The sequence below is a fragment of the Piliocolobus tephrosceles genome, chromosome 2 (assembly GCF_002776525.5).
Source record: "Piliocolobus tephrosceles isolate RC106 chromosome 2, ASM277652v3, whole genome shotgun sequence".
NCBI lineage: Eukaryota > Metazoa > Chordata > Mammalia > Primates > Cercopithecidae > Piliocolobus > Piliocolobus tephrosceles.
In genome coordinates, this window is record NC_045435.1 from 160,511,562 (window position 1) to 160,532,301 (window position 20,740).

The following is a 20,740-nucleotide window of genomic DNA, read 5'->3' on the forward strand; positions in this document are numbered from 1 at the left end:
AGGCAGTAAAGGTGACTCTCAAAAAAATAAGATGTGGTACCAGTAGTAGAAAGAGGAATGGAGGTTTACAGGCCAAAAATCAATGACTTCCACAACTTCCGCCACTTTAAAGGTTCACCTGAGATAGTACCAATTCAAATAATCGGATAAACTAGAAACTAAAAAAAAAAAAAAAGAGTTGGGGAGGGATAAGAGGATAAAGGGATTCAGAATGAAAGCAAGACATCTCTGAGTATACTTTCCCATATAGTTTTGACTTTTGAAACATGCAAATGTTTTATAAATTCAAAACTAAAAGAAAAAAAGCAGAAGGTGAACTTTCTTATTGGCAGAAAATACATTGTATTAGTCCATTTTCTCACTGCTATAAAGAATACCTGAGACTGGGTAATTTATGTAGGAAAGAGATTTAGCTGACTCACAGTTCTGCAAGACTGGGGAGGATGGAGGAAACTTACAGTCATGGCAGAAGGAGAAGCAGGCACATCATACATGGTGGCAGGCAAGAGAGAAAGAGAAGGAGGAACTGTCAAACACTTACAAAAACCATCAGATCTCATGATAATTCACTCACTATCGTGAGAACAGCTTGGGGGAAACCACCCCCATGATTCAATCACCTCCCACCATGTCCATCCCTCTATGTGTGGGGATTATGGGGATTACAATTTAAGATGAAATTTGGGTAGGGACGCAGAGCCAAACCATATCATATATACTGTTCTGCATCTGGCTTTTTTCACTTATAACCTAGAACTCACTCCATATCAGTTTATAAGAATCTCTCACATTCTTCTCTCTTTAAGTGTGCAATTCAATGTTTCCTTTTTTTTTTTTTTTTTGAGACAGAGTCTCGCTCTGTTGCTGGGCTGGAGTACAGTGGTTCAATCTCGGCTCACTGCAACCTCCACCTCCTGGGTTCAAGCAATTCTCCTGCCTCAGCCTCCTGAGTAGCTGGGACTACAGGCATGCACCACCACATCCAGTTAATTTTTGTATATATTTTTTTAACCTTGAGACAGAGTCTCACTGTCGCCCAGGCTGGAGTGCAGTGGCGCGTTCTGGGCTCACTGCAACCTCTGCCTCCCAGGTTCTCCTGCCTCAGCCTCCCAAGCTGCTGGGACTACAGGCGTGCGCCACCACACCCAGCTAATTTTTATATTTTTAATAGAGACGGGGTTTCACCATGTTGGCTAGGATGGTCTCGATATCTTGACCTCGTGATCCGCACACCTCAGCCTCCCAAAGTGTTGGGATTACAGGCGTGAGCCACCGTGGCTGGCCTATATATATTTTTTTAGTAGAGACAGGGTTTCACCATGTTGGCCAGGATGGTCTTGATCTCTTAACCTAGTGATCTGCCCGCCTCAGCCTCCCAAAGTGCTGGGATTACAGGAACGAGCCATCGTACCCAGCCACAATTCAATGTTTTCAATATATTCAGAGTTGTGTAACCATCACCATAATCTAGTTTGAGATCATATTCATCACCCCCCAAAGAAACCCTGTATTCATTAGCAGTTATTCCTCATTATTCCCTACTCCCTTCCTTCAGCCCTAGGCAACCAATAATCTACTTTCTATCTCTATAGATTTGTCTAATTTGAACATTTCATATAAATGGAGTCTTACATGTGGATTTTTGTGTCTGGCTTCTTTCACTTAGCATAATGTTTTCAAAGTTCATCCACATAGCGTTTATCAGTACTTCATTCCTTTTTACTGCTGTGTAATATTTCATTGTATAGATATACCACATTTTATCCATTCATTGATTGATAGACATTTGGGTTATTTCTACTTTTTGGCTAACATGAATAATGCTGCTATAAATATTCATGTATAAAATTTCAAAAAATTCTTCAATTTTTTAAGGCTTCATCTTATTCCTTTGGGTGTTTGTTCAACTAGTCCTCTCCTGGTGAACATTTAGGTTATGTCCAATCTTATGCTACTACAAATAATGCTACAATGAATAACCTTGTGCTTATGCTTTTTTTTTTTTTAATTTGTGGACATATATCATTAGGACATATTCCTAGAACTGGGATTACTGGGTCTATATAGTTTATATTTTGGGAAGGTAAGCACTTTGTTGGTGATGAGTTGCAAGTATATATCACCAGATTGTCATTTACCTTTTAACTTTGTTTATGGTATGTTTTCTTTGCCATGCAAAAGTTATCTATTTTTATATATAGGCAAAATGTATCAGTCTTTGCCTGTGTTTGCATTTTAAGATACAGTTACAGAGGCTTTCCTTCCTTCCAGGTTATAAGGAAATTTACCTGTGTTTTCATCTGGTATTTATAGGGTTTCATTTTTCACATTTAGATCTCTAATCTCTTTGGAGTTTATTATGGTATATAAAGTATAAACCCAAGTTTCTTTCCAAATAAATATCCATATATCCAACTCTATTTATTAAAAATGTCATCTTAGCAGGTGCAGTGGCTCATGCCTGTAATCCTAGCACTTTGGGAGGCCAAGCTGGGAGGATTGCTTGAGGCCAGGAGTTCAAGATCAATGTGGACAACATAGTGAAACCCATCTCTACAAAAAAAGTTTAAAAAATTAGCCAAGAGGGGTGGTACACGCCTGTAGTCTTAGCTACTCAGGAGGCTGGGATGGGAGGACTGCTTGAGCTTAGGGATTTGAGGCTGCAGCGAGCTATGATCACACCACTCCACTCCAGCCTGGATAACAGAGCAATATCCTGTCTCTGACAAAACAAACAAAAACATTCTTTTTCCTCAGTAATTTGAGATGTCACTTAATACTAAAACTTTATATACATTTGGGCCTATTTCCAGTCTTTCTGGTCCATTGATCTGTCCAATGCACCAATACTACACAGTACTACATTGTTTTAATTATACAGGAAATTTTTTTTTTTTTTTTTTTTAGACAGTTTTGCTCTATCACCTAGGCAGGAGTTCAGTAGTGTGATCTCAGCTTACTGCAACCTCCACCTTCTGGGCTCAAGTGATCCTGCCACCTCAGCCTCCCAAGTAGCTGGGACTACAGGAGTGCACCACCACACACTAATTTTTGTACTTTTTGTAGAGACTGGGTTTTGCCATATTGGCCAGGCTGGTCTCAAACTCCTGGCCTCAAGTGATCCGCCCACTTCAGCTTCTAAAACTGCTTGGATTATAGGCATGAGCCCCCACACCTGGCCCATGCAGGTTTTATAGTATGTTTTTAATATATAATATGCCCAGTATCCCTCCATTGCCCTTTTTTGGAAATTTTCCTGTCTGTTCTTATTTCTCCAAGTAAACTTTAAAATCAACTTGTGTAGCTTTAGACAAACAAACAAAACAAAACTATTGGTATCATGACTAGGATCATTTTAAATTTGTGTAACTTGAGAATAATTGATATGTTTAAAATTGTCATCTATCCAAGAATAAAAGATATTTTACCATAAAGTCTACTTTTGTATTTTTCAAGTATATTTTATGGTTTTCCTCATTATACATTTTGCCTACTTCTTAAGTATTCTTATTGGTGTTATGTCACTGGTAATTGTGTGTGTGAAAACTGATTTCTATGTTAATTTTATCTTATTACTTTACTGAGGTATAGGATTGTTTGAATTACTTTTAATTGTAATTTTCTTTCTTTTTTTTTTTTTGAGACAGAGTCTCGCTCTGTCGCCCAGGCTGGAGTGCAGTGGCCCAATCTCAGCTCACTGCAAGCTCCACCTACTGGGTTCACACCATTCTCCTGCCTCAGCCTCCTGAGAAATTGGGATTACAGGCGCTCCCCCACAACACCCGGCTAATTTTTTGTATTTTTAGTAGAGATGGGGGTTTCACTGTGTTAGCCAGGATGGTCTCGATCTCCTGACCTCGTGAGCCACCCACCTTGGCGTCCCAAAGTGCTGGGATTACAGGCGTGAGCCACCGTGTCTGGCCTAATTGTAATTTTCTTGTTTTCCACCTAAACTATGAGCTCACCTGTATATGGATGCCTTTTTTGTTGCAATTCTAATTCCCCTCATTGTGTTCTTTTTTGTGATTGTTTTGTTCTTTCCAATACAATGTGAAAATGTAATGGAGGTAGTGGGTTTCTTTGTTTTGTTCCTTTGCTTTGATGGGAATACTTAGTGCTTTCCCATTAAGTAAGATGCTACTTTTTGTTTATTTTTATTTTTTTTTTACAAAATCAGAAATTGTTGTTGAATTTTGTCAAAGACCTTTTCATTGTCCATGACGATAATCATGATGTTTGGCCTTAGGTATATTAATGTGTGAATTATGTAAACAGATTTCCTAATATTGAACCATCTTTGTATTGGTCATGCCATATCATTATAAAGTGTGCCATAGATTGCTTTCTAATATTTTATTTAGGATTTTTGCATCGATATTTATATATGAGATTTACAGGGTTTTTTTGTATAATTTTTTCAGATTTAGACATCAATGTGATACTTTCATAAAAAGAAACTGTAAACTTTATTTAATTTTATATATTTTAAAACAATTTATCTAACAGAAATTATTTGGTTTGGGTTTTTTTTTGTTTGTTTGTTTGTTTTTTTGAGACGGAGTTTTGCTCTTGTTGCCCAGGCTGGGGTGCAATGGCGTGATCTCGGCTCGCCACAACCTCCTCATCCCAGGTTCAAGCGATTCTTCTGCCTCAGTCTCCCGAATAGCTGGAATTACAGGCATGCGCTACCACGCCTGGCTAATATTGCATTTTTAGTAGAGACGGGGGTTTCTCCATGGTGGTCAGGCTGGTCTTGAACTCCCGGCCTCAGGTGATCTGCCTGCCTCAGCCTCCCAAAGTGCTGGGGTTACAGGCATGAGCCACCACACCTGGCCAGAAATTATCTAGGCTTTAAAAGATTGGGTAGTTTCCTCCTGAAACCATCTGGGCCGGGAGGTTCTTTAGTATGGCAATTTCTCTTTTCTCTCTCTTTCTTTCTTTTCTTTCTTTCTTTCTTTCTTTCTTTCTTTCTTTCTTTCTTTCTTTCTTTTTTCTTTCTCTTTCCTTTCTTTCTCTCTCTCTTTCTTTCTTTCTTTTCTTTTGAGCCAGGAGGTTCTTTAGTATGGCAATTTCTTTCTCTTTTCTTTCTTTCTCTTTCTTCCTTTTTTTTCTTTCTTTCTCTTCCTTCCTTCCTTTTCTCTTTTCTTTCCTTCCTTTTTTCCTTTTCCTTCCTTCCTTTTTTTTCTTTCCTTCCTTCTATATTTGTGCTTTCTCTTTCTTTCTAATGTGTGCTTCATTTTTTGACTAGGTAAGCTAGAGGATTATCTAGATTTTTTGAGAAACACCATTTATTAACTCTAATATTTGTTTCTGCTTTTATCTTTAATAAAAATTTCTGGGGAAAAACAATGAATGGCAGAATTTTTACAATTCAATTAAATCAGCAATCAGGGGAAATTCATAGCTTTTTCTTTCTTTCTATCTTTTGAGACAGTCTCACCCTGTCAGTCAGGCTGAGTGCAGTTTGATGATCACAGCTCCCTACAGCCTCAACCTCCTAGTCTCAAGCAATCCTTCCTTCTCAGCATTCCAAGTATCTGGGACCACAGGCATGTGCCACCACACCCAGCTAATTTTTTTTTTATTAATTTGTAGAGACAAGGTCTCACTGCAGCCCAGGCTGGTCTCAAACTCCTGAGCTCAAGCAATCCTCTTGTCTCAGCCTCTCAAAGTGTTGGGATTACAGGTATGAGCCACTGTGCCTGGTCATAGCTTTAAATACTTTATGTAAATAATGGGAATAAAAGTAAGTGGGCCAGGCTGGACATGGTGGCTCAGGCCTGTAATCCCAGCTCTTTGGGAGGCCAAAGCGGGTGGATCGTTTGAGGCCAGGAGTTTGAGACCAGCCTGGCCAACATGGTGAAACCCTATTTCTACTAAAAATTCAAAAATTAGCTGGACTTGGTGGCAGACACCTGTAGTTCCAGCTATTCAGGAGGCTGAGGCAGGAGAATCGCTTGAAGCTGGGAGGCGGAGGTTGCAGTGAACTGAGATTGTGCCACTGCACTCCAGCCTGGGCGACAGAGCGAGACTCTGTCTCAAAAATAAATAAATAAATAACTAAATAAATAAAGCAAGACGGGAACAGTGGCTCACACTTGTAATCCCAGCACTCTGGGAGGCCGAGGCGGGCAGATCACAAGGTCAAGAATTGAGACCATTCTGGCCAACATGGTGAAACCCTGTCTCTCCTAAAAATACAAAAATTAGCTGGGTGTGGTGGCGTGGGTCTGTAGTCCCAGTTACTCAGAAGGCTGAAGCAGGAGAATTACTTGAACCCAGGAGGCGGAGGTTGCAGTGAGCCGAGATCACTGCACTCCAGCCTGAGTGACAGAGTGAGTCTCTGCCTCAATAAATACATAAATAAATAAACAAAATGAAATAAGTGGGCCAGGCGTGGTGGCTCATGGCTGTGGCCCCAGCACTTTGGGACGCCAAGGCGGGTGGATCACTTGAGGCCAGGAGTTCAAGACCAGCCTGGCCAACATGGTGAAATCCTATTTCTACTAAAAATACAAAAATTAGCTGGACATGGTGGCAGGCGTCTGCAGTCCCAGCTACTTGGGAGGCTGAGGCATGAGATTCACCTTGAGACACCAGAATTGCCTTGAACCTGGGAGGTGGAAGTTGCAGTGATGAGCCAAGATTGTGCCATTGCGCTCCCACCTGGGCGACAGAGTGAGACCTTGTCTCAAAAAAAAAAAAAAAAAAAAGTAAAATAAGTGAATTAAATATTCAACTCAAAAAAGAAAGTAGACCAAAAAATGGAAGGAAATAAAGATAAAATCCCCAAAATCCTAATCCTTTACAAAGTCAAATGTTGACAAGGTAGAAGCCAAGTGCTACAATATTTTCCTAGATTAACTCCTGGATTTGGACTACCATGGATTAATGAGATCATGGAACAATCTTGGATTCCACGACTTTAAGTACAGAGTGACAATCTCTTCAGGTGGCCCAGGTAGTTTAACCAGAGATAGCACAGAGGTGTAGTTTTTCTATACAGATCTTCAAAAATATTTTAATATTAGCAATCCATCACGCAGCATGAGGGGCAGTATTTGTGCAGCTTGATCCTTGCTAGTAATTAAAACTATGGGGTGAACTACGCCAAAAATGACCTACATAGTTACTATAGTTACATGAAAATTAAAGCTAAAGTTAAAACACAATATGCTGGCCGGGCACGGTGGTTCACGCCTGTAATCCCAGCACTTTGGGAGGCCGAGGTGGGTGGATCATGAGGTCAGGAGATCAAGACCATCCTGGTGAACATGGTGAAACCCCATCTCTACTAAACAAAATACAAAAAATTAGCCAGGCATGGTTGCAGGCGCCTGTAGTCCCAGCTACTCAGGAGCCTGAGGCAGGAGAATGGTGTGAACCCAGGAGGCGGAGCTTGCAGTGAGCTGAGATCATGCCACTGCACTCCAGCCTCAGCAACAGAGTGAGACTGCGTCTCAAAAAAAAAAAACACAATATGCAAAAGTCAGCAGGGTTATACTAATCTCAGCAAATATAAGATTGTACGTTTACCAATGTTTAGTATTCAAAGTAGTTTATTTCCTGAAATCTTATATACCATCTTCAATTTCAATTTTTATTTGACAGATATTAAAAGCTGATTAGGAAAAATATTTATAATAAATGAAAAGAATGCATACATAATATATACAATGACTTGATTTTATAAAACAAAATATAATATAGCCATATTGTATACATCAAAATGTTTACAGTGATAACAAGTTCTTGAAGGCAAAAATCCTTGTCTTACTTATCTTTATGGTCCCATATTATAGCAGAGTGCTTGGCACAAAGTAGATGTTAAATAAGTGTTTATTGTAAAAGTGGAAGTGAATAATGTATGTCTTCAAAAAAAAAGATACCCAGTCAAGTAAATATATGAAAGTTTTAATATGTTTGCATCTGAAACATACAAAAGCCTAAAGTCAATATCTAACTAAAATTCTCTAGTGTATCTTCATTATTATAAAGTTAAGTCTTTCGTCAAAAATTCAGCTCTAAAAATACAGTCTCAAAAATCATATATCTATGTATAATACTAAGACAAGTAAATTGTCGGCCAGGCACAGTGGCTAACGCCTGTAATCTCAGCACTTTGGGAGGCCGAGACAGGTGGATCGCCTGAGGTCAGGAGTTTGAGACCAGCCTGGCCAACATGGTGAAAAACTGTCACTACTAAAAATTAACCGGGTGTGGTGGCGGGCACTTGTAGTCCCACCTACTTGGGAGGCTGAGGCAGGAGAACTGCTTGAACCCAGGAGGCAGAGGTTGCAGTGAGACAAGATCACGCCATTGCACTCCAGTCTGTGTGACGAGTGAAATTCCGTCTCAAAAAAACAAAAACAAAAACAAAACAAGTAAATTGTCTTAAGCTGCATCATCATCATCATCCACTGCAGCATAAATGGCTTGATTCCTCCTCTTAATTTTTTTTCTTTGGTCAGGTTCGTGTTCATCACTCAGCCTCTTCAATGGCACCTTGGTTAAGTCCTCTCCATTCCCTGACTCCACAGTCCCACCAGGTTTCCCCTCTCTATCAACTGTGGAATCCACCGTATCATCAGAAGATACAATCATAGAGCCTGGTAAGATCCTGACATCAGAGAAACTTGCAGAAAACTCAGAAGCTTGATCAGAAGGTTCTACAGATGGTGTATTCATGTCACTATGTGCACTTACGATACTATCTTCATCTTCTTCTTCTTCATCATCTAACATTATTTCATCTGGATTAATAGAAGACAGAGCAGATGTGTCTGTATTATATTCACTCCGGTCTTCTCCAGAGTCATTACTCTCCACATCATCCTGTTCTTCATATTCACCACACACATGATGTTCTTCCTTGGACTTCTGAAGCCTAACATTGATGTCTGTGATGCCAAGTTGGGCACAAAATTCAGTAGTCTGAGGATTGATCCTATGAATCAGCTGTATTTGTGTCTGTGGCTTGCTAGGATCATAACAAGCAGCTGTTACCCTAAAGTTACATGGAACCTTGAGGTCATGATTCCATTTTTCCAACATTTCTTTCATACCTTCTTCTGTTGCACTATAATCCCACCTATAAAAGTACAAAACAATAGCTTTTTACATTTTATTAGCTCTAAACAATAAATGATGAAATCTAATTATAGACTTCAGGTGCAAGGATAAAAAACAAGCCATCTATCAAAATTCCATTTTTAAAGTTACAGTTAATTTAGCAAAGGACCATTTAGAAATAAAAATAATTCTTAGAAAAAGCCATCTTTAATTCACACTCCAAAACAATTTTAATGTGTGGACTGTATCTTCACCATATTATAGTTTTATGTATACTTATTCACTTATAAATTTATTTGAGGTAATGCTCAATGTCCATTTTCCTGTCTCTTTTAGATAGAAAACCTGCAAACTGAATTGTTCTGATACTCATTCAACAATAATTCCCTTGATTAAAAACAACGGTGGAGGCCAGATACAGCGGCTCATGCCTGTAATCCCAGTACTTTGGGAGGCTGAGGGAGGTGGATTGCTTGAGCTCAGGAGTTCAAGACCAACCTGGGCAACATGGGAAAGCCCCATCTCTACCAAAAATATCAAAAAATTAGCTGGGCATGGTGGCGTGTGCCTGTGGTCCCAGCTGCTCTGGGGGCAGGGGTGAGAGGATCCCTTTAGTCCAGGAGGCGGAGGATGCGGTGAGCTAAGATCCAAGATCACACCACCGTACTCCAGTTTGGATAACAGAGCTAGACCCCGTTTCAAAAAAAAAAACCAAACAAAGGTGGGAGACACAAAAATTATGCATGCAATGGAAAAAGCAGGTCCTAAATAAAGTCTGACTTACCTTGCATGCAGGCCATTATTTTCAGGCATATTCCATAGGTGACCAGTCACATTAATAAGATCATCTGTAGCCCTGAGAATAGTGAGCCATTCAATATCATATTCCAAGTAATCAGGAGCACTGGGGTCATGTTCTATCTCTAATATCTACAGGATGAAATCAACATTAAGAAATATATATGTATTTTTAACAGTCTAAGAACTTTAATATAATTTAATAAAATAAAAAGAAATTTAATTTAAATTTAATTTCAATTAATTTTAAATAAATCCATTTAATTTTAAAACATGAATAACTAAAATACTCCCACAGAATATGTAAATTACAAAGAGCACAAAAAAATTCTGAAAGGAAAATTAATATTTTTTTAAGTCTCTGGAAGAGTACAACTATATTATAAAGCCACTTCATTCTTCTTACCTGAAGAAAATCTCTATGTGGTAAGCATTTGTCCAAGGCTAAAAATTTGGTTGCTCTGGCTGTCTGTCCTTTATCCTTTGCCTGGACAATATGAATCATGATTTAAGAAAGAATGTTAAAACAATCACAGTAATTCTTCATACACAGAATAGGATGAAAATAATCTTTATTACACATACCCCTAAGTTGTGTGTCAAAGGAATGACTGTTACTTTTCCAAAATAAGTTAATTCTATACCCACTTGTGCGATAAGAGAAGGCATTTAACTTCTCAGAGCTTCAATTTTCCTACAAAATTCAAAGCAAAAACTAATGATGATGATATCAACTCAAAGCATTGAATATACATAAATCAAAGCTTAAAGGATTAAAGATAAATAAAAGGATTAAAGATAAACAAAAGAGCTTAAAAGTAAACTGGCAGAACTAAAACTGTAGATTTTTAGAAGAACCCATAGGAGAAAATCTTTGTAACTGTGGGTTAGGCAAAGATTTCTTAGCTATACCACCAAAAATAGATGTGATATATCCATAGAATGAACTATTACTCAGCACTAAAAAGGAATGCAATATTGATACATGCTACAATATGAGTGAATCTCAAAATCAAGCAAATGAAAGAAATCAGTTGCCAAAGACTATATATTTTATGATTCCATTTAAATGAATGTTCAGGAAAGGCAAATCTATAGAAACACAAAGCAAGTTAGTGCTTGCCTGGGGCTGAGGGTAGGAACAAGGATTACCTGCAAGCAGGCTCAAAGAATCTTCGGGGGTGATGGACAAGTTCTAAAACTAGATTATGTGATATTAGCACAACTCTGGAAACTTACTAAAAATCACTGAATTGTTCCTTTAAAACATGGTTTCTCTCTCTCTCTCTCTTTCTTTCTTTCTGAGACAGAGTCTTACTCTGTTGCCTAGATTGGAGTGCAGTGGCATGATCTTGGCTCACTGCAAACTCTGCCTCCCGGGCTCAAATGATTCTCATGTCTCAGCCTCCCGAATAGCTGGGATTACAAGTGTGTGCCAACATGCCCAGCTAATTTTTGTATTTTTAGTGGAGACGTAGTTTCGACATGTTGGCCAGACTGGCCTCGAACTCCTGGCCTCAAGTGATCCACCTACCTGCCTTGGCCTCCCAAAGTGCTGGGATTACAGGCATGAGCCACCACGCCAAAACGTGTTTATTTTATGGTATGTAAATTACACTCCAATAAAGTTTTTTTTTCAAAGGTGAATTGGCAGAAACACAGGGGGAATCACAAACATATAGGTCATTTTAGAAAAGGTTAAAAAACCTTTCCCCAGGATCTCTAGTTAAAACCTGAACTCCAGAGCATGGCCTCTAGAAGGCAGTCATGATCTTGTTCCAGTTTCGTCATGGAGGAAAAAACACAAGGAAGCAAGCTATGTATCTCCTGCTGAGGACCAAGCATCAGTTCAGTTCTGGTGAGGTACAAGTTGAGTATGCCTTATCTAAAACGCTTGGGACCAGAAGTGTTTTAAATTTCATATTTTTTCAGATTTTGGAATATTTGCAGAATACATACTGGTTGAATATCCTTAATCCAAAAATCTGAAAATTGTGTATCATGTCAAAAATTTCAGATTCTAGAGCATTTCAGATTTCAGATTAGAGATGCTCAATCTATACTAAGAAAAATGGAAGGCATGGAAATTATAGGCAGATATTGGCAGCAAAGCAGTTCCAAGGAAAAGTGCTCTTTGATGCTGGTAAAGGGGCTAAAATAGAAAGTGGCAGTCAGAGGAGATTGAGAAGCCAATTACAAAGAGGTCAAACATATCATTAATGCAGAAATACAATGAAAAGAGTAACCTCTCCATCTCCCAGTGAAACTGGGAAGTGAGAAGAATAAATCCACAAGAAAAAGGGCCTATAGGAATATTTTCAGACAAAACCTTCCAAACTGTGTTTGAGGAACATTTTTAAAGTGTACCTCTAACACAGAAAAGTGTTTGGTTAAGTTTGGGAAGCATCACATTCTACTCGAAAGGCAATGCCCATTAGTGCAATAAAGACTCTCAGAAATTCTCTAAATGTCTCCAAGAAGAAATCTATAACTCTGTTAACCCAGAATTTTCTAAACAGTTTTCCTATGGAATACTTTATGGGAAAGTCAGAGTTCAGCCAGAATCAGAGGTGAAAGGAAGAAATGCATACTTCCATAGAATTTTAATTATAACTATATATTTATTTTCTACCTTCCATCAAGTACATCATCCATGCAGTTAAGCAAAGAAAACGGAGGATCATCCTGGACTCTCTTCTCCCCCAGTCACCAAATCACAATGATTCTCCTTCTAAAATCTCTCTAGAATCTACTTCATTCTCCATATTCTCTCTTTGCCTTAGGTTAAAACCTTTTCTTTTGCTTAAATAGCCTGCTCTGCCTCCCATTTCACAGTACCCCAATCCATACACAACAATGCTGTCAAACTAATCTTTCTAAAATGAAAATCTGATTTCATCACTCCCCAAATTTCCCCATGATCTCTGGTTAAAACCTGAACTTCGGCCGGGCACGGTGGCTCAAGCCTGTAATCCCAGCACTTTCGGAGGCCGAGACGGGCGGATCACAAGGTCAGGAGATCGAGACCATCCTGGCTAACACGGTGAAACCCCATCTCTACTAAAAAATACAAAAAACTAGCTGGGCGAGGTGGCGGGCGCCTGTAGTTCCAGCTACTCGGGAGGCTGAAGCAGGAGAATGGCCTAAACCCGGGAGGCGGAGCTTGCAGTGAGCTGAGATCCGGCCACTGCACTCCAGCCTGGGCGACAGAGTGAGACTCCGTCTCAAAAAAAAAAAAAAAAAAAAACCTTAACTTCAGAGCACGGCCCCTAGAAGGCAGTTATGATCTTGTTCCAGCTTCATCAGTCCCTATGCCTTAGTCCCACAGGAACTACCTACAAGTGCCCAAACACCCCATGCTCTCAGACCTTTAGCCTCTGCACATGTCAGTCCCTCTAAATAAAATACCCTTACAGTCTGTTTGTTCCTGGTGCTTCAAGACTCAGTTCAGCTATTGCCTTTTGAAAACCTTCTCTATCGTCATCTGCAACGTTCCCATCCCACCAGTCTGGCTTAGGTGCTCCCACTGCCTAAGTTTTCTGTCAAACTTATTGTACTATTTTGTAATTGCTTGTCTTTTCCCAGAATCATATATTGAGCTACTCATAAGAGGCAAGTTATCTTTTACTTCTTTCTCTAACTTTACAACTGTGTCTGGTCCATAGATGTTCGATAAGTGTGTGTTAAATGAAAGAATAAATATTTTGTTTTCTACCTGATGCTGCATCAAGGCGGCAAACTTCACATGAAGGTGGGCAGAAAACCAATAAGTAGGTTTTAGATGCTCTAAAAGCTCTGAGGCAGCTGGACTTCCTAATGTGTTATTTTCCACTTCTTGTCGGAAAAAAGATTTAGTCTTAAGAAGTTGCTTCTTATTTCCATAATGATATATACTTCTTGGCCAATCATGAGACAAGAATATATCTATAGGCTGCTTCAGCTTTCAAAAGAGAAAAAGAAAAAAGAAAGAAAACTCTTAAAATAGATTAATAAAAAACAATCCCCTCCTTTCTCTCTACCACCATACAACCATTCACCCACTGAGATCTCTAGAATTCTGTGTAATTCATTTTAAGGACACTTTAAGAGAATGATAAAAATACTAGGCTACTCATTCATCTAGGCAAAGAAAACGTGCATTTTCTCTGCTCATAAATCATTCTTATTTTCAGTGGCAAGGCAAGGCAATAGAGACAGACTCTGGACTGCCAATTATCTAAGATCTTTAGCACTTAGCTTCTAAAATACATGATGACCATAGCTCTTTTCCTCTTTGGTAAAGAAATTACTACTTTGGGCTGGGTGCAATGGTTCACGCCTGTAATCCCAGCACTTTGGGAGGCCGAGGCAGGTGATCGCCTGAGGTCAGGAATCGGAAACGAGCCTGACCAACATGGTGAAACCCCGTCTCTACTAAAAATACAAAAATTAGCTGGGCGTCATGGCATCTGCCTGTAATCCCAGCTATTAGGGAGACTGAGGCAGGAGAATCGCTTGAACCCGGGAGGTGGAGGTTGCAGTAAGCCGAGATCATGCCATTGCACTCCAGCCTGGGCAACAAGGGCGAAACTCCCTCTCAAAAAAAAAAAAAGAAAAAAGAAATTACTATTTCGAAGATCCAGAGAAACCAGATTTCATGAGACCTCTAACATGACTGATTCAGTAAACCCAAAGATTTATCAGGGAAAAAAAAAAATTCTAATAGGCTGACATAGTATACACTAAAGAACTCTGTTTACTACATAAATTAGTATTTAATTAAACAACTAAAGGAAACAAAATATACTCCAGACTTATCTCCAGAACCTTCAAGTAATCTGAAATGAATACTCGGAAAACAAAATTAAAACCACTTAAATACCGGCTGGGCACAGTGGTTCACGCCTGTAATCCCAGCACTTTGGGAGCCTGAGGTGGGTGGATCACCTGAAGGTCAGGAGTTCGAGACCAGCCTGGCCAACATGGTGAAACCTCTTCTCTACTTAAAATATAAAAAATTAGCCAGGTGTGGTGGTGGGCACCTATAATCCCAGCTACTCAAGAGGCTGAGGCAGGAGAATCACTTGAACCAGGAGGCAGAGCATGCAGTGAGCTAAGATCATACCCTTGCACTCCAGCTTGGGCAACAAGAGTGAAACTTTGTCTCAAAAAAAAAAAAAAAAAAAAAACTTAAGTAACTGCTCAAGACAATACAAAATATTAGATATGACTAACCTTCACAATTTTCCCATTTCCTCTATCATCTTTACTATTACTTATTTTCTATTTAACACCATTACTTAATTACTATTACATAAAATAAAATGTTTATTTTAATATTTTCTTTAAAATATCACTTTAATATTTTCCTTTAAATATCATTTCATTTTAATAGGTATTCTTTAGCCTTACCCTAAGTAATATTTGAAATCATGAATTAAATGTTTCCTTCTTACTAAAATAAACTCATAATTATTGAAGTAAAAAAAAATTTGCTGGGCATGGTGGCTCATACCTGTAATCCCAGCACTTTGGGAGGCTGAGGCAGGCAGATCACCTGAGGTCAGGAGTTCGAGACCAGCCTGGCCAACATGGTGAAACCCTGCCTTTACTAAAAATACAAAAAATTAGGCAGGTGTGGTGGTGGGCGCCCATAGTTCCAGCTACTCGGAAGGTTGAGGCACAAGACTCGCTTGAACCCAGGAGGCGGAGGTTGCAGTGAGCTGAGATCATGCCACTGCACTTCAGCATGGGCGACAGAGTGATATTCTGTCTCAAAAAAAGAATAAAAAAATGTTCATCGTGAACCTCCTAAAAACAACTCGAGATCCACATTTAAAAAATACTGAATTGCTCTTCTTGAAAGTAGCATACCAATATAACCAAAATACATTTTGGTACAGAATTACTTTAAAATTTTTTCAAGTCTGCTGTGTTGCACTTTTTACATACCTGTTTTAATTTATAGACTTCAATATTTCTCACATGATATATACTCCTGATTGTAGATGAATTATAAGGGGGGCACTCAAAATGACCTTAGATTGAAGAAGAAAAATAAGCTATATTCAATTTCCTTAAACACTGCAAATACAAAGACATATACACAAGTTTCCAAAATATCAATGTACACCTTCAATATATATGATTTTAAAAAGTTATCTAGGGAAATTTTTTTAAAAGATGGTGGACTGCAGTCTCCTGTACAGGCTCAACTAAGGGTGTATGCGCTTTCTAAGGTCCCACACATGGTTGCTGGCACACTTCAGTTACTTTCTAAATGTTGACTGGAGACTAGTTCCTTATGCCCAATATTAATAAAATAACAAATTATTGTTGTTTTAAGCCAAAAAAGAAATATGTGTATTACATGCATAAATGATATCCCTGAGATAAAATAGAAAAAGCTGATAAACATCTTCCCAAGAGTGGTTCCAATTTGTACTCACATCTGCCACAGAGAAGACAGCCTATTTTGTACCTCCATTTCAACAGTTTAGAATAAGAAAGAGCCAAGTGGCAGGGAACAGACTTGTAACAGTTACATTCAGGATGTAAGTTTTAGCTGCCAACTTAATTCATGAAATTTGTGAAATTGATGTGAATCCAAGCTATTCCTTTAATTTTGAAATCAAGGTATAATTCATTCAAACACAATGAAATGAATAGGCAGTTGTGATATACTTATATAATGGAATATTATTCACAAATGAACAGATTAGATTACATGTATCAACACGGATTTCAAAACATGTTAAACAAAGAAGCAAGTTGGAGAAAGATACAAGCAATATGACACATTTATATGAAGCTTAAAACAAGTACATTATTTAAAGCTCTTATATATGTGGTAATGATGTAAAATAATCAAGTAAATTATAATCACCAAATTCAACATAGTGACTGCCTGGCAAAGAGTAGGAGGGAAGAAAAGAAGGGAATGAGATTGAGGACAGATAAACAATGAACTTTTATTGTATCTATCCTGTTTTATTTCTTAAAAATAAAAATAAAAACTAGCAAAATACTAAGACTTGATAAAACTAGATCCAGGATACAAAGTATATATTATGCTTAAGTTACTCTGGGGCATGCAAGTTCTAAAGTTTAAAAATAATTCTCAAAACAATACCTTTCCGATAGTCATGAGATTTAAAGATACCAGAGATTCCACCGATCCTTACACCTCGGTATTTTACCACACCAGCCAAACCTAAACAGTACAGTTAAATAAAATTACTGTAGGTAAAAGGAATCTCTTTACACTGACTGAATAAACCATTCCATTTAGATGGAATTCCACACAGTTCTAAAATTATTTGAAAATTAAGCACCATGATGAAGTTACCCTTTTTACATAATAATATGCCAACAGTGTACTAGGGATATATTATAAAAGTATATAAAGGCAAAGTCTGGAATTAGATGAGCCAAAACATTAAGTAGATTGCGGAAGGGACAAATGAGATAGGGTGCTGAAAGTGAAACAGACATAATTTGGTAACTAACTGAATACACGGGGAAGGTAGTGGGAGGTGGAAAATGTCCTATGATGGACTTGCATGTATAAACCTGAAAATCAACAGGTAAGGTATAAAGAATCTGCAGCCTCTAGTTTCATTTCTGATTGATCATCTTCTGACAATTTCACTTTTTCACAATATTGTAATATAGAATGAATACATCAAAAGATGATCAATAAGTAGCAAAGTAGGGAAACTAAATTTCTGAAATTATGATCTCATCATTAGTAAAACCTATAAACAGTTCTAGAAAGAATATACATTTAAATAAAGGGATGAAGCTAGGTGGGATGGCTCATCCCTATAATCTCACCACTTTGGAGGCCCAGGTGGGCGGATCACTTTGAGCTTATGAGTTTGAGACCAGCATGGACAACATGGCCAAACTCAGTCTCCACAAAAAAATACAAAAAAACAAAGTTAGCCAGGCATGGTGGTACACGCTTGAAGTCACAGCTACTTGGGAGGCTGTGGTGGGAGGATGGCTTGAGCCTGGAAGGCGGAGGCTGAGATGAATGAGCTAAGATGGAGCCACTGCACTCCAGCCAGGGCAACAGAACCAGACCTTGTCTCAAAAAATAAAGGGATGAAAAGGCTATAAAGTTTATAGGGACTAATATTGAAACAATCTAATCAAATCTGTCAATCTAAAAGCAGATTACAGGAAATGCAGAGGATAAAAGGAATCCAATCAGCTAAACCCTGAATGCAGGAAATGCCACAGGACAAATTTCGTGTTTTCTTCAGCAAGTAAATGGCATGAAAAAGAGAGACAGGGAGATTATTATAGTCTAATAGACTTCAGAGTCGTGACAACCAAATGAAATGGGCTGGCCTTGTCTGGGTCCTATTTAAACCAATTGTAAAGCAGACATCCCTAGGTTAAGCAGGGAAATCTGACCATGAATATGGCAATAGATAATGAGTACTTCAGTTAAGTATAATAACAGTACTGTAGTAGTATTTTTAAAGATCCTCATCACTTAAAAACATGTACTGAAATAAGTATAAGTGAAATAATCTAACAGTTGGATTTGCTTTAAATACGCTAGTCATCTCTTCCCACAAAAAAAAAAAAAAAAAAAAAAACAGGAGACTTCAATATAATAGTTGTTGAAGCTGGGTAACAGGTACTGAGATTCATCATGCTATACTCTACTTTTGTGTACGCTTAAGAATTTCTATTAATAAAAGTTTAAGGTCTTGTTTTAATTCAATAAAAATTGTAAGAAAAAATGAAGCGATTACAAACAGTGTATGAGGTCTTTCAATTATTAGCTAGTGCTTAAAACACTAGATGAAGGGCATATTATCATGATCAACCATTTAATAATTAACTATCTTAATTAAATTTTCATGATTAACTATTTAAATTAATGACATTCTCCAAACACCATACATGTCAAGACACAGCCCAACTAACACAAATCCTGACAGGCTCTTCCATCCCAGGAAAAAAAATTATCCACAAACACAATCACATACCTAAATAATAAATGTTTGGTGCCACCCAGCCACCATAGGGTAACTCTTGCAAATGATTTGAGGCTTCATGGTTTCCCCCAATGAAGAGGGTGAGAACTGGGGCCTTTTTCTCTCCAGAGTAATACCTAGAACATAAGAGCAAAGTCAGTTACCACAATTGGGCATAGTAGAAAAGCAAATAAGTTCTGAAAAAACAACAACAAAAAGAAATTGACCTCGTCATAAAAAGTTAAGAAGCTCTTTCAAAAGGAATTGCCCGGGGCTGGGCGCAGTGGCCCACTCCTGTAATCTCAGCACTTTGGAAGGCCGAGGTGGGCGGATCCCCTGAGGTCAGGAGTTCGAGACCAATCTGGCCAACGTGGTGAAACCCCGTCTCTACTAAAAATGCAAAAATTAGCTGGGTGTAATCCCAGCTACTCAGGAGGCTGAGGTAGGAGAATCGCTAGAACCCAGGAGACGGAGGTTGCAGCGAGTCAAGATCGCAGTACTGCACTCCAGCCTGGGCAACAGAGTGAAACTCCGTCTCAAAAAAAAAAAAAAAAGCCCAGTATCCATTCCTTGCCCTTAGGAATGAAGAGCTTCCACCTTGGGCCTCAAGTCAGTGCCTGTTCAAATAAGTCAAGAACTGTGCCGAGTTCATTGCCATAACCTTACCTTTCTAGAACCACAAGCATATAGCAGGCGCCCAATAAAAACTCCAGGATCATTAAATGAACTAATTCCAGAGTCCTATCAAGTACAAGGTAGCTATCTAAACCTGTCAGCTTCTTCCTCCAGGTTGTCCCCTCCCAGGCTTCAATCCCGTGTGAAATGGATAAGATGGGTGTATGGAAAGAAGGAAAGTGACATTTCCTAAGCTCCTAATGAGACAGGGTGCTGAAAGTTAAGCAGACACAATTTGGTACCTAACTGAATACAATACCTAACTGAATACATTTCCCGCCTCCCACTACCTCACTCCTGTATTCAGTTAGGTACCAGTCAGAGACACAGAGCGAACAAAGGATCTAAGGGAAACAGGCAGCCAGGGGCAGAGGGAAATCGAACCCAGTCCCACCCCGCACCGCCAAGTCCCGGCCCGGGCTGCGTCCTCACCTGTAGAAGGTCTGCATGTGGCGGTACTTGGGCGGCACGGCCATGCAGCGTAGATCCGCCTCGTTGCGCACCGCCTGGAAGTCGCCGCAGCACAGTAAGAGGTCGACAGGCCCCGGGCCGCGCCGCTCCGCCAGCGCCAGCGTCTCATAGATCTTATCCAGCTCGCCGTGGCAGCAGCCGGCCACAGCCACCCGCATTCTGCCTGCCCGAGGAGGTGAGCGCTGCCTGCAACGCCCTACACCACAGCCTGCCCAGGCCCGACTGATCGCTCAGCTCCCGCCAACTTTAATAAGTAGAGCCACCGCCTGGTGTAGACGCCTGCAAAATAATTCACTTCCGGTTTCAAGATCTCGCGATAGATGGACCGGGAAGGTCAAACCTAACTCCGGGATCCCAGGGAACTTATTTTCTTTTTTCTTTTTTTTATATTATTGTTTTATGCAGTCAATATTTTTTTCGTATATACATCCACAAATGTACTCTTTCCATTCTTACTCTCTTCTTCCTGGATTTCCATTTTTCTCTTTGGGATTTTTCTTCATTCTTAAGAGTTCAGTTTAGTTTTCCTGTTTAGTGTAGGCCAACCACAGATGAATTTTTTTCTAGATATTTGTTTGTTTAAAAATTTCTTTCCACTCTGGGCAAAATGGTGAAACTCTATCTCTACTAAAAATACAAAAATTAGCCGGGCGCAGTACCGCACGTCTGTAATCGCAGCTACTCCAGAGGCGAAGGCAGGAGAATTCCTCAAACCCAGGAGGTGGAGGTTGCAGTGACCCGAGATCGCG

At 39.2% G+C, this 20,740-nt stretch overlaps 1 protein-coding gene across 2 annotated transcripts; it reads right to left on the reverse strand.

Moving 5' to 3' along the window:
* Window positions 1-7,539: 7,539 nt before the first annotated feature.
* On the reverse strand, window positions 7,540-20,304 carry DBR1 (debranching RNA lariats 1). 2 transcript variants are annotated; one of them, XM_023187878.3, is made up of 8 exons: window positions 19,953-20,304; window positions 18,858-18,982; window positions 16,982-17,062; window positions 15,802-15,887; window positions 13,586-13,810; window positions 10,277-10,357; window positions 9,857-10,002; window positions 7,540-9,091 (listed from the first exon to the last, which is right to left on the reverse strand). In XM_023187878.3, exons 1-8 carry the CDS (start codon window positions 20,147-20,149, stop codon window positions 8,395-8,397), a joined length of 1,638 nt encoding a protein of 545 aa, XP_023043646.1. In that variant the 5' UTR covers window positions 20,150-20,304; the 3' UTR covers window positions 7,540-8,394. The 2 variants fall into 2 exon arrangements, with proteins under 2 accessions (XP_023043646.1, XP_023043647.1); XM_023187879.3 differs by lacking the exon at window positions 16,982-17,062 and having other exon boundaries at window positions 19,953-20,296.
* Between the last annotated feature and the right edge of the window lie 436 nt (window positions 20,305-20,740).

What these genes read in the sequence shown, in the direction of transcription:
- DBR1 (XM_023187878.3), bottom strand. Translation starts at nt 20,149, where the DNA reads ATGCGGGTGGCTGTGGCCGGCTGCTGCCACGGCGAGCTGGATAAGATC. An exon ending in ACCAAACATTTATTATTTAG is followed by an intron (nt 17,063 to 18,857) that starts GTATGTGATTGT and finishes TGTACTGTTTAG; the next exon opens with GTTTGGCTGGTGTGGTAAAA. An exon ending in AAGTCTATAAATTAAAACAG is followed by an intron (nt 13,811 to 15,801) that starts GTATGTAAAAAG and finishes CTCTTTTGAAAG; the next exon opens with CTGAAGCAGCCTATAGATAT.